Source organism: Coregonus lavaretus (assembly GCF_964263955.1).
Source record: "Coregonus lavaretus genome assembly, chromosome: 7".
NCBI lineage: Eukaryota > Metazoa > Chordata > Actinopteri > Salmoniformes > Salmonidae > Coregonus > Coregonus lavaretus.
In genome coordinates this window covers 8,893,623-8,906,163 of record NC_139994.1, presented here as the reverse complement: position 1 = coordinate 8,906,163, position 12,541 = coordinate 8,893,623, and the positions used below count along the sequence as shown (strand labels likewise).

At 51.4% G+C, this 12,541-nt stretch overlaps 1 protein-coding gene across 9 annotated transcripts in view; it reads left to right on the top strand.

Moving 5' to 3' along the window:
• The window catches only part of LOC311132899 (nuclear transcription factor Y subunit gamma-like), a 40,097-nt gene extending 27,788 nt beyond the window's left edge, over positions 1 to 12,309 (top strand). For 5 of the 9 annotated variants that reach the window (XM_084166270.1, XM_084166267.1, XM_084166271.1 and 2 more), the window contains exons 6-11: positions 603 to 773; positions 8,823 to 8,894; positions 9,562 to 9,711; positions 10,072 to 10,182; positions 10,477 to 10,530; positions 10,660 to 12,309. In XM_084166270.1, coding sequence (XP_084022396.1) covers positions 603 to 773; positions 8,823 to 8,894; positions 9,562 to 9,711; positions 10,072 to 10,182; positions 10,477 to 10,530; positions 10,660 to 10,782 — 681 coding nt within the window. In that variant the 3' untranslated portion in view covers positions 10,783 to 12,309. The remainder of the gene's footprint in view (positions 1 to 602; positions 774 to 8,822; positions 8,895 to 9,561; positions 9,712 to 10,071; positions 10,183 to 10,476; positions 10,531 to 10,659) is intronic. The other 4 variants (XM_084166275.1, XM_084166272.1, XM_084166273.1 and 1 more) reach the window with 1 other exon arrangement.
• Positions 12,310 to 12,541: the final 232 nt, after the last annotated feature.

Below are 12,541 nucleotides of genomic sequence, written 5' to 3'. Positions count from 1 at the left end.
CTGTGATCATCACAGTGCTAATGCATTTACTTTATATTCGTATTCTTATCTTTTCTTATTGTTGCATTGTCGAGAAGGAACCTGCAAGTAAGCATTTCGTTGGACGATGTATACCATGTGTATTCCGTACATAAGACTAATAAAATGGGAAAGTAATGGATGCTCTGGCTGTGTCCCAAATGGCACCCTATAAAGTGCACTACTTTTGACCAGGGCCTATAGGGCAGACCCATAGGGTCCTGTTCAAAAGTAGTGCACTACCTAGGTAATATGGTGCCCTTTGGGACACATCCTCCATTCAGAATCACATTACTCATCCAGAGCTTATCAGTTATTTATTGGACCTCTCACCTATTGTATTACGCTGACAAAATAATTCATGGAGATGTAATGGACTGATAGGCCTCTCTCTTCCTTTCACTCTGTTATCCTCTCTCTCTCTTTCTCTCTCTCGCTCTCGCTCTCCCCCCCTCGCTCTCTCTCTCTTCCTGTCTCTCTCTCTCGGTCTCTCTCTCTCTTGCCCTCTCTCTTCCATTCTTACTCTCTCTCTCTCTCTCCCGGTCTTGCTCTTTGTCGCTCTCTCTTCCTGTGTGTGTGTACAGGAGGAGGTGCGTCAGTCGGTGGCCCCAGCAGAGCCGGTCCAGTACTACTTCACCCTGGCTCAGCAGCCAGGCCAGGTCCAGGGCCAGGTCCAGGGCCAACAGGCCACAGCACAACAGGCTACCACCATCCAGCCTGGACAGATCATCATCGCACAGCCACAGCAAGGACAGGTACGCTGGAGAACAGACACACACACACACAACGCACCACACAGACCACAAATAACCACTTCCACCATACAGCGTAGGCAAAGGCATATTATAAACTGGGTGGTTCAAGCCCTGAATGCGTATTGGCTGACAGCCGTGGTATATCAGACCGTATACCAGGGGTCTGACAAAACATGTATTTTTTACTGCTCTAATTACGTTGGTAACCAGTTTATAATAGCAATAAGGCACCTCGGGAGTTTGTGGTATATGGCCAATATACCACGGCTAAGGGCTGTATCCAGGCACTCCGCGTTGTGTCATGCTTAAGAACAGCCCTTAGCCGTGGTATATTGGCCATAAACCACACTCCCTCGGGCCTTATTGCTTAAGTTTAACACACCATGACACAGCCTGCAGAACACAAGCTCTCCTAACACTCCCAGTCAACAACCCTCTCCAACCCTGTGAAGTCCACTATGAAATGGTGTGAATGGGGTAATAACAGTATTAACAGTGGATTTTATTGATATTATCCTTGGTAAGCACAGCCGATCCCCACTCTGGCCTCAACTCTTTCCCACCAGCAGGGATGATTGACCGTACACACTCAGCACCCCCACACTCCCAGCTATACAAGCAGTGACTGAAGAGAGGGGAGTGACTGAAGTGTGCAGATCAAATGGCTCTGTACCACTGCTTGTATAGCTGGGAGTCCCTGTGAGACTGCTCTCCACCCCTCTACTGTACTTCTCTCTGAAGAGGAGGAACATCTAGGTAACCAGATGGGTGGGTTGCCCCCTCATCCCTAGTCTGTTTGGTCCCCCCCCATCCCTAGTCTGTCTTAATTTCTGGTCCACCCCCCCCTCCATCCCTAGTCTGTCTTCTTCCCTGGTCCCCTCATCCCTAGTCTGTCTTCATCCCTAGTCTGTCTTCTTCCCTGGTCCCCTCATCCCTAGTCTGTCTTCTTCCCTGGTCCCCTCATCCCTAGTCTGTCTTCTCCGCTGGTCCCCTCATCCCTAGTCTGTCTTCTTCCCTGGTCCCCTCATCCCTAGTCTGTCTTCTTCCCTGGTCCCCTCATCCCTAGTCTGTCTTCTTCCCTGGTCCCCTCATCCCTAGTCTGTCTTCTTCCCTGGTCCCCTCATCCCTAGTCTGTCTTCTTCCCTGGTCCCCTCATCCCTAGTCTGTCTTCTTCCCTGGTCCCCTCATCCCTAGTCTGTCCTCTTCCCTGGTGCCCTCATCCCTAGTCTGTCTTCATCCCTGGTCCCCTCATCTCTAGTCTGTCTTCATCCCTGGTCCCCTCATCCCTAGTCTGTCTTCTTCCCTGGTCCCCTCATCCCTAGTCTGTCTTCTTCCCTGGTCCCCTCATCCCTAGTCTGTCTTCTCCCCTGGTCCCCTCATCCCTAGTCTGTCTTCTTCCCTGGTCCCCTCATCCCTAGTCTGTCTTCATCCCTAGTCTGTCTTCTTCCCTGGTCCCCTCATCCCTAGTCTGTCTTCTTCCCTGGTCCCCTCATCCCTAGTCTGTCTTCTTCCCTGGTCCCCTCATCCCTAGTCTGTCTTCATCCCTGGTCCCCTCATCCCTAGTCTGTCTTCTTCCCTGGTCCCCTCATCTCTAGTCTGTCTTCATCCCTGGTCCCCTCATCCCTAGTCTGTCTTCTTCCCTGGTCCCCTCATCCCTAGTCTGTCTTCATCCCTGGTCCCCTCATCCCTAGTCTGTCTTCTTCCCTGGTCCCCTCATCTCTAGTCTGTCTTCATCCCTGGTCCCCTCATCCCTAGTCTGTCTTCTTCCCTGGTCCCCTCATCCCTAGTCTGTCTTCATCCCTGGTCCCCTCATCTCTAGTCTGTCTTCTCCCCTGGTCCCCTCATCCCTAGTCTGTCTTCATCCCTAGTCTGTCTGTCTTCCCTGGTCCCCTCATCCCTAGTCTGTCTTCATCCCTGGTCCCTCCATCCCTAGTCTGTCTTCTTCCCTGGTCCCCTCATCCCTAGTCTGTCTTCTTCCCTGGTCCCCTCATCCCTAGTCTGTCTTCTCCCCTGGTCCCCTCATCCCTAGTCTGTCTTCTCCCCTGGTCCCCTCATCCCTAGTCTGTCTTCTTCCCTGGTCCCCTCATCTCTAGTCTGTCTTCATCCCTGGTCCCCTCATCCCTAGTCTTTCTTCATCCCTAGTCTGTCTTCTTCCCTGGTCCCCTCATCCCTAGTCTGTCCTCTTCCCTGGTGCCCTCATCCCTAGTCTGTCTTCATCCCTGGTCCCCTCATCCCTAGTCTGTCTTCTTCCCTGGTCCCCTCATCCCTAGTCTGTCTTCTCCCCTGGTCCCCTCATCCCTAGTCTGTCTTCTTCCCTGGTCCCCTCATCCCTAGTCTGTCTTCATCCCTGGTCCCCTCATCCCTAGTCTGTCTTCTTCCCTGGTCCCCTCATCTCTAGTCTGTCTTCATCCCTGGTCCCCTCATCCCTAGTCTGTCTTCTTCCCTGGTCCCCTCATCCCTAGTCTGTCTTCATCCCTGGTCCCCTCATCCCTAGTCTGTCTTCATCCCTAGTCTGTCTTCTCCCCTGGTCCCCTCATCCCTAGTCTGTCTTCATCCCTGGTCCCCTCATCCCTAGTCTGTCTTCTTCCCTGGTCCCCTCATCCCTAGTCTGTCTTCTTCCCTGGTCCCCTCATCCCTAGTCTGTCTTCTTCCCTGGTCCCCTCATCCCTAGTCTGTCTTCTTCCCTGGTCCCCTCATCCCTAGTCTGTCTTCTCCCCTGGTCCCCTCATCCCTAGTCTGTCTTCTCCCCTGGTCCCCTCATCCCTAGTCTGTCTTCTTCCCTGGTCCCCTCATCTCTAGTCTGTCTTCATCCCTGGTCCCCTCATCCCTAGTCTTTCTTCATCCCTAGTCTGTCTTCTTCCCTGGTCCCCTCATCCCTAGTCTGTCCTCTTCCCTGGTGCCCTCATCCCTAGTCTGTCTTCTCCCCTGGTCCCCTCATCCCTAGTCTGTCTGTCTTCCCTGGTCCCCTCATCCCTAGTCTGTCTTCTCCCCTGGTCCCCTCATCCCTAGTCTGTCTTCTTCCCTGGTCCCCTCATCCCTAGTCTGTCTTCATCCCTGGTCCCCTCATCCCTAGTCTGTCTTCTTCCCTGGTCCCCTCATCTCTAGTCTGTCTTCATCCCTGGTCCCCTCATCCCTAGTCTGTCTTCTTCCCTGGTCCCCTCATCTCTAGTCTGTCTTCTTCCCTGGTCCCCTCATCTCTAGTCTGTCTTCATCCCTGGTCCCCTCATCCCTAGTCTTTCTTCATCCCTAGTCTGTCTTCTTCCCTGGTCCCCTCATCCCTAGTCTGTCCTCTTCCCTGGTGCCCTCATCCCTAGTCTGTCTTCATCCCTGGTCCCCTCATCCCTAGTCTGTCTTCTTCCCTGGTCCCCTCATCCCTAGTCTGTCTTCTTCCCTGGTCCCCTCATCCCTAGTCTGTCTTCTTCCCTGGTCCCCTCATCCCTAGTCTGTCTTCTTCCCTGGTCCCCTCATCCCTAGTCTGTCTTCTCCCCTGGTCCCCTCATCCCTAGTCTGTCTTCTTCCCTGGTCCCCTCATCTCTAGTCTGTCTTCATCCCTAGTCTGTCTGTCTTCCCTGGTCCCCTCATCCCTAGTCTGTCTTCATCCCTGGTCCCCTCATCCCTAGTCTGTCTTCTTCCCTGGTCCCCTCATCCCTAGTCTGTCTTCTCCCCTGGTCCCCTCATCCCTAGTCTGTCTTCTTCCCTGGTCCCCTCATCCCTAGTCTGTCTTCATCCCTGGTCCCCTCATCCCTAGTCTGTCTTCTTCCCTGGTCCCCTCATCTCTAGTCTGTCTTCATCCCTGGTCCCCTCATCCCTAGTCTGTCTTCTTCCCTGGTCCCCTCATCCCTAGTCTGTCTTCATCCCTGGTCCCCTCATCCCTAGTCTGTCTTCTTCCCTGGTCCCCTCATCCCTAGTCTGTCTTCATCCCTGGTCCCCTCATCCCTAGTCTGTCTTCTTCCCTGGTCCCCCTCATCTCTAGTCTGTCTTCTTCCCTGGTCCCCTCATCTCTAGTCTGTCTTCATCCCTGGTCCCCTCATCCCTAGTCTTTCTTCATCCCTAGTCTGTCTTCTTCCCTGGTCCCCTCATCCCTAGTCTGTCCTCTTCCCTGGTGCCCTCATCCCTAGTCTGTCTTCATCCCTGGTCCCCTCATCCCTAGTCTGTCTTCTTCCCTGGTCCCCTCATCCCTAGTCTGTCTTCTTCCCTGGTCCCCTCATCCCTAGTCTGTCTTCTTCCCTGGTCCCCTCATCCCTAGTCTGTCTTCTCCCCTGGTCCCCTCATCCCTAGTCTGTCTTCTTCCCTGGTCCCCTCATCTCTAGTCTGTCTTCATCCCTAGTCTGTCTGTCTTCCCTAGTCCCCTCATCCCTAGTCTGTCTTCATCCCTGGTCCCCTCATCCCTAGTCTGTCTTCTTCCCTGGTCCCCTCATCCCTAGTCTGTCTTCTCCCCTGGTCCCCTCATCCCTAGTCTGTCTTCTTCCCTGGTCCCCTCATCCCTAGTCTGTCTTCATCCCTGGTCCCCTCATCCCTAGTCTGTCTTCTTCCCTGGTCCCCTCATCTCTAGTCTGTCTTCATCCCTGGTCCCCTCATCCCTAGTCTGTCTTCTTCCCTGGTCCCCTCATCCCTAGTCTGTCTTCATCCCTGGTCCCCTCATCTCTAGTCTGTCTTCTTCCCTGGTCCCCTCATCTCTAGTCTGTCTTCATCCCTGGTCCCCTCATCCCTAGTCTTTCTTCATCCCTAGTCTGTCTGTCTCCCCTGGTCCCCTCATCCCTAGTCTGTCTTCTCCCCTGGTCCCCTCATCCCTAGTCTGTCTTCTTCCCTGGTCCCCTCATCTCTAGTCTGTCTTCATCCCTGGTCCCCTCATCCCTAGTCTTTCTTCATCCCTAGTCTGTCTTCTTCCCTGGTCCCCTCATCCCTAGTCTGTCTTCTTCCCTGGTCCCCTCATCCCTAGTCTGTCTTCTCCCCTGGTCCCCTCATCCCTAGTCTGTCATCTCCCCTGGTCCCCTCATCCCTAGTCTGTCTTCATCCCTAATCTGTCTTCTTCCCTGGTCTCCTCATCCCTAGTCTGTCTTCTTCCCTGGTCCCCTCATCCCTAGTCTGTCTTCATCCCTGGTCCCCTCATCCCTAGTCTGTCTTCTCCCCTGGTCCCCTCATCCCTAGTCTGTCTTCTCCCCTGGTCCCCTCATCCCTAGTCTGTCTTCTTCCCTGGTCCCCTCATCTCTAGTCTGTCTTCATCCCTGGTCCCCTCATCCCTAGTCTTTCTTCATCCCTAGTCTGTCTGTCTCCCCTGGTCCCCTCATCCCTAGTCTGTCTTCTCCCCTGGTCCCCTCATCCCTAGTCTGTCTTCTTCCCTGGTCCCCTCATCTCTAGTCTGTCTTCATCCCTGGTCCCCTCATCCCTAGTCTTTCTTCATCCCTAGTCTGTCTTCTTCCCTGGTCCCCTCATCCCTAGTCTGTCTTCTTCCCTGGTCCCCTCATCCCTAGTCTGTCTTCTCCCCTGGTCCCCTCATCCCTAGTCTGTCATCTCCCCTGGTCCCCTCATCCCTAGTCTGTCTTCTCCCCTGGTCCCCTCATCCCTAGTCTGTCTTCTTCCCTGGTCCCCTCATCTCTAGTCTGTCTTCATCCCTGGTCCCCTCATCCCTAGTCTTTCTTCATCCCTAATCTGTCTTCTTCCCTGGTCTCCTCATCCCTAGTCTGTCTTCTTCCCTGGTCCCCTCATCCCTAGTCTGTCTTCATCCCTGGTCCCCTCATCCCTAGTCTGTCTTCTTCACTGGTCCCCTCATCCCTAGTCTGTCTTCTTCCCTGGTCCCCTCATCCCTAGTCTGTCTTCATCCCTGGTCCCCTCATCCCTAGTCTGTCTTCTTCACTGGTCCCCTCATCCCTAGTCTGTCTTCTTCCCTGGTCCCCTCATCCCTAGTCTGTCTTCTTCCCTGGTCCCCTCATCCCTAGTCTGTCTTCTTCCCTGGTCCCCTCATCCCTAGTCTGTCTTCATCCCTGGTCCCCTCATCCCTAGTCTGTCTTCATCCCTGGTCCCCTCATCCCTAGTCTGTCTTCTTCCCTGGTCCCCTCATCCCTAGTCTGTCTTCATCCCTGGTCCCCTCATCCCTAGTCTGTCTTCTTCCCTGGTCCCCTCATCCCTAGTCTGTCTTCTCCCCTGGTCCCCTCATCCCTAGTCTGTCTTCTTCCCTGGTCCCCTCATCTCTAGTCTGTCTTCATCCCTGGTCCCCTCATCCCTAGTCTTTCTTCATCCCTAGTCTGTCTGTCTCCCCTGGTCCCCTCATCCCTAGTCTGTCTTCTCCCCTGGTCCCCTCATCCCTAGTCTGTCTTCTTCCCTGGTCCCCTCATCTCTAGTCTGTCTTCATCCCTGGTCCCCTCATCCCTAGTCTTTCTTCATCCCTAGTCTGTCTTCTTCCCTGGTCCCCTCATCCCTAGTCTGTCTTCTTCCCTGGTCCCCTCATCCCTAGTCTGTCTTCTCCCCTGGTCCCCTCATCCCTAGTCTGTCATCTCCCCTGGTCCCCTCATCCCTAGTCTGTCTTCTCCCCTGGTCCCCTCATCCCTAGTCTGTCTTCTTCCCTGGTCCCCTCATCTCTAGTCTGTCTTCATCCCTGGTCCCCTCATCCCTAGTCTTTCTTCATCCCTAATCTGTCTTCTTCCCTGGTCTCCTCATCCCTAGTCTGTCTTCTTCCCTGGTCCCCTCATCCCTAGTCTGTCTTCATCCCTGGTCCCCTCATCCCTAGTCTGTCTTCTTCACTGGTCCCCTCATCCCTAGTCTGTCTTCTTCCCTGGTCCCCTCATCCCTAGTCTGTCTTCATCCCTGGTCCCCTCATCCCTAGTCTGTCTTCTTCACTGGTCCCCTCATCCCTAGTCTGTCTTCTTCCCTGGTCCCCTCATCCCTAGTCTGTCTTCTTCCCTAGTCTGTCTTCTTCCCTGGTCCCCTCATCCCTAGTCTGTCTTCTTCCCTGGTCCCCTCATCCCTAGTCTGTCTTCTCCCCTGGTCCCCTCATCCCTAGTCTGTCTTCTCCCCTGGTCCCCTCATCCCTAGTCTGTCTTCATCCCTGGTCCCCTCATCCCTAGTCTGTCTTCATCCCTGGTCCCCTCATCCCTAGTCTGTCTTCTTCCCTGGTCCCCTCATCCCTAGTCTGTCTTCTCCCCTGGTCCCCTCATCCCTAGTCTGTCTTCTCCCCTGGTCCCCTCATCCCTAGTCTGTCTTTTTCTTTTTTGTTCTCTTTCTCTTCTCCATTCTTTTCTCTCTGTCTCTCTCTATCTCCCCCCCGTACTATCTGTCTAGTGTGTTCTCTCTCCTGGCTGATCAGTGCTGCTTCAGCAGGCTGCCTTACGTTTGTTGAGCTGTCGCAGTTCCACAGTCAGGCTGAGCTGTTACTGCTGCTGCTACTGCAGTCCACTTAGTCACAGAGCAGAGCAGGAAAGGTCACCACATGACTGGCACCTTAGAATAGATGACTAGTCCAGGGTGCATCACTACTGGGTAACAGTCAAGAGACCAGGGGTTGGAGGGATGGAAGGATCAGAAGAACAGGCGGATAAAGTGTGATTTTTGAAAGCGGGAGATATCTGGAGATTGAGAGCGAGGGAGGAGGGTGAATAGAGAGAGATCCTAAATCGTGTGTGTGTGTCTCCAGACTTGCCTGCAAAGAGCTTTGTGTCACTAGTCGTCACTGTTGCACCAGTTCTGTCACATGCCCTCTCAGGTCACAAAGTCCCTAATGGACTGATCTGTTAGGAAACAAAACCTAAATTTCCTACTGTAGGATACATCTTTATATTAATTTAACTACCATTTCCTACTGTAGGATACATCTTCATTAACTTCACTATACCTGGATTTCACAGCTGCTATTCCTCCATTGATTCTGCACATACATCACTTCTGCTCTATGCAGCATTTCATTGTGCTCACATGCTCATTATTGTGTGTGTGTGTGATCTGACGACACCTGTCTGTACTGTATGTGTGTGTGTGTTCCTGTGCGCTCTGCATGTGCTCGTAGTCATCTTTGTAAAGCTTCCTCTCTCTCTCCTCCCTCCTCCCTCCCCTCTTCAGGTGCTGCAGGGGGCCACAATGCAACAGTTACAGCAGGTGCAGGTAGCCCAGTCACAGGGCACACCCATCACGGTAAACAGCCCTCCTCAGCCCCCCCGTCCCTATCTGAAGCCCCCTCCCAGCCCCTATCTGAAGCCCCCTCCCAGCCCCTATCTGAAGCCCCCTCCCAGCCCAGCACCCCTCAGTGTAGGGTAAAGTTGCCCCTGGACGCTGATCTTGGATCCGTTTTTCATTTCTCCCACTAAATGGGTATGGTTAGGATTGGGGGAGGCGATGCTGATCCTAGATCTGATCCTAGTGAAAATTTCCCCCTGGAGGGCACCCCTCCACATTTAATCAGGAAGATTAGGAGGAAGCTTGTGTTTGGCTGCATCACTAGTTCACTGAGTTTACCCCCCCCCCCCCCCGAGAGCCCTCCTGTCTCTCAGCAGCAGCTGGCTCATTAAAAACAACGTTTTGATTTTTTTATTATCAGGGGTGTTAGTCAGATCTGATCAGCTGTTCCTGGAGAGACTGGGTTGCCTGACACTATCACACCATCGTCTGTCTGCTTGTAGGATGGGGGGGGGGGGTTAAACCCTGCCTTGTCATCTCGCTCTCTCTCTCTGTGGCCCCACTCTGGGCCTAACTGTAATCTACAGGTTTTCCAGCCCAATGTCAATCATTACATGTCACAGTCACCAAACTCTCACCAGTTGTTTAACAATGAACATTCCCCCTCTCCCTCTCCCACCCCCAGAGTGCTCCAATGACCATGCAGGTTGGGGACCAGCAGGTCCAGATAGTACAGGCATCGTCACAGGGCCAGACCCAGACGGTGCAGTCAGGACAGACCATGCAGGTCATGCAGCAGATCCTCACCAACTCCGCCGAGATCCAGCAGATACCAGTAAGAGAGGGGGAGGAGAGGGGAGGGGGATGGATGGAAGAAAGAAGGGAGGATGATGGGGGAGGGATGAATGATGGGTGGAGGGAGTGAGAGAGGAAGGGTCCTTGAGATGGGAGGAATGGAGGTGGGAAGTCTCTCCTCGAGAAAAAAATAAATAATTAATACAACACATTTTCTTAAGTTAAATGTTGGAGATCAATCTCCAAACACACTGTAGAGAGCTGGTGAACCTCCCTCTCCCCCATTTTGACACTCTTAACTAACTAGCTCAACGATCATAATGACACTCTGTGTTGTGTATCTATGACCTTCCCAGCCTAAAGTGGGTGTTTGTCTCACCCGTGTGGTGGCTGTGTGCAGGTGCAGCTGAACACTGGTCAGTTGCAGTACATCCGGCTGGCACAGCCTGTCTCTGGCACACAGGTGGTTCAGGGACAGATCCAGACGCTGGGTAACACTCAGCAGGTACAGGTACTGAACAGGAACCTTTTCAATCTATAGTATCGCATCAGATGTATGTAAACCTCTGTAATGTAGTCTCTGGTTTGGTATCACTATACTAGTATATAATAACATTAATGTAGTAACCAATAAAAATTATACGATTCTGTGTATTTTCTATATTGTTTCATGAATTGACTTCTATATTGTCCATTGCCTTCAGTTGCATTTGAACAGAGGTGTAGGTTTTAATAGTGGCTGTGGGAACCACTGTGTGAATGACTGACTCCTCTCTCTCTCTCTCGCTCTCTGGTTTGTTCTCAGATTACACAGACGGAGCAAGGACAGCAGCAATTCAACCAGTTTACTGATGGACAGGTAAGACTAACATCTCTCACTCCTGTCACATACGTACACACACACACGTACACACACACACACACACACACACACACACGTACACACACCCTCTTCTCGCTCTCACCCTCTCCCTCTGTGTCCTTACAGCAGTTGTATCAGATTCAGCAGGTGACGATGCCGGCGGGACAGGACCTGAGCCAGCCCATGTTCATCCAGTCCACCAATCAGACGGCCGACGGACAGGTCACCACGCAGGTCAGCGCAGACTGAGGCTCCGGAAGCATCCGCCTGACCACCCGACCATTGACCACACCACCTGCTACCATCCATAAGGGCAACTGGCTCAAACAGCCAAGGGACCTCCTAGGATGTGTCTCAAATGGCACCCTATTCCCTACACACTATATAGGGAATAGGGTGCAATTTGGGATGTACCTCACTCTCATTCAATACACTGGTCTATGACATGATACTTACAAGGGACTCTCTGACAACAACTGTTCTTTATTCAGTGCACTGGGTCAGATACCAAAGGGACTGCCCTACAACTCCCTCTCATTCCCATGTCATATCATCTCTCTGCCTCTGTTAGTTTCTCCAGTCACCCACACTCACCTGATACGTTCCCCAGAAAGGCCTCACCTAGTGCCATTCACGACAGCCACACACAGGGTATCCAAACGCTGAATCCTCCAGGACCCCTCTCCTCCTTTTTAGTGACCAATTCTCTGTTTTTCCTCAGTCTGTCAACCCTTGATGTAAAATCTGTATGTCTTCTGTCTCTCTGTGAAGTACACCGTATAGGGGTGTCTTTTATGTTATGTTCTCTGTCTGCGTCCCAAATGGCACCCTGTTCCCTATATAATGCACACTTTTTGACCACGGCCTTTAGGGCCCTGGTCAAAAGTAGTTCACCATATAAGGAATAGAGTGCAATTTGGGATGAATCCTATGGAAGGCTTGGCGCTTGTTTGGTCTACAAGAGAACATGAATCATGCGCTTGCGTTGTAAAATCTTAATGTGTAGACTTTTAAAATAAAAAACTATAAAGCCATACTCTAAACTAGCGCACAATAATTAATTGTAAATTGTATGAAAGCCTCACACCAGTCATGATGGGTCAATTAAGAGTTTGTTGTTAGTTCCTCTTAGTTTTTTTCACATTGACAAGACATGCCATCGATGAAAGGGCTTCTAACTGTATGATAGAGTTTGTATTTAGTATGTAAGACCCCTGTGTGAACGTGTGTGTCTCGTTGTTCGATATTGTGCAGTATATCTTCCCTGTGGCCCAGTAATCATACTCACCTCTTCAGAGCCCCCTCTTCCATCTCTCTTCCTTCCCCCTCTCTCATCTCTTCATGAATCACCACACTGATCACTATCATTCTTAGAGCAGGGAGTGGTTAGGCCTTTCTCTGCCTTATATGCAGTCTCTCTTTCCCCTATCCAGAGAGGTTTTTGGTTCTCCTTCCCTGCTATTAGAGAAAGCCTCATGTAATAAAAAAAAAGACTCCACTGGAGCAAAGACTCCTTTTTAGAGCCTTTTCTTAATACCAGTTGTAACTTGTCAAGGTTTGTTTTTGAAATGACCATCCCTCTCCCTCCTCCCCTTTCTTACTTAGTAATGATCATTATCATAGTTGTTCTTAGTGTTGTCGTTTTGCATGTAGTTTAAACTGCCAGCATGATATGCAATAGATAGGTACACATTTTATTTTTGTTCTTTTTTGTAAGCAAACTTTGGGTTTGTGAGAAAATTAATAAAATAAATTAAAAAAAGTTTTTCAACCGTATACCAATTTTTATTTGGTACATGAAAACTAAAGCGAAAAAGTACATTGTGTGCACTACTTCATCGCGCACTGATTTTTTTCTGCAACAAATCCATTTCGTGGAAACATGCGCATGTTTTCTTAATGGGGATTTTAGAATATTTGTATGAAAATCTGTCGCCATCTGGATGTAAACCTACCTATAGTATTTATCAGTCGGAGTAGGTTGGACTTGATTGTGATACATGATGTA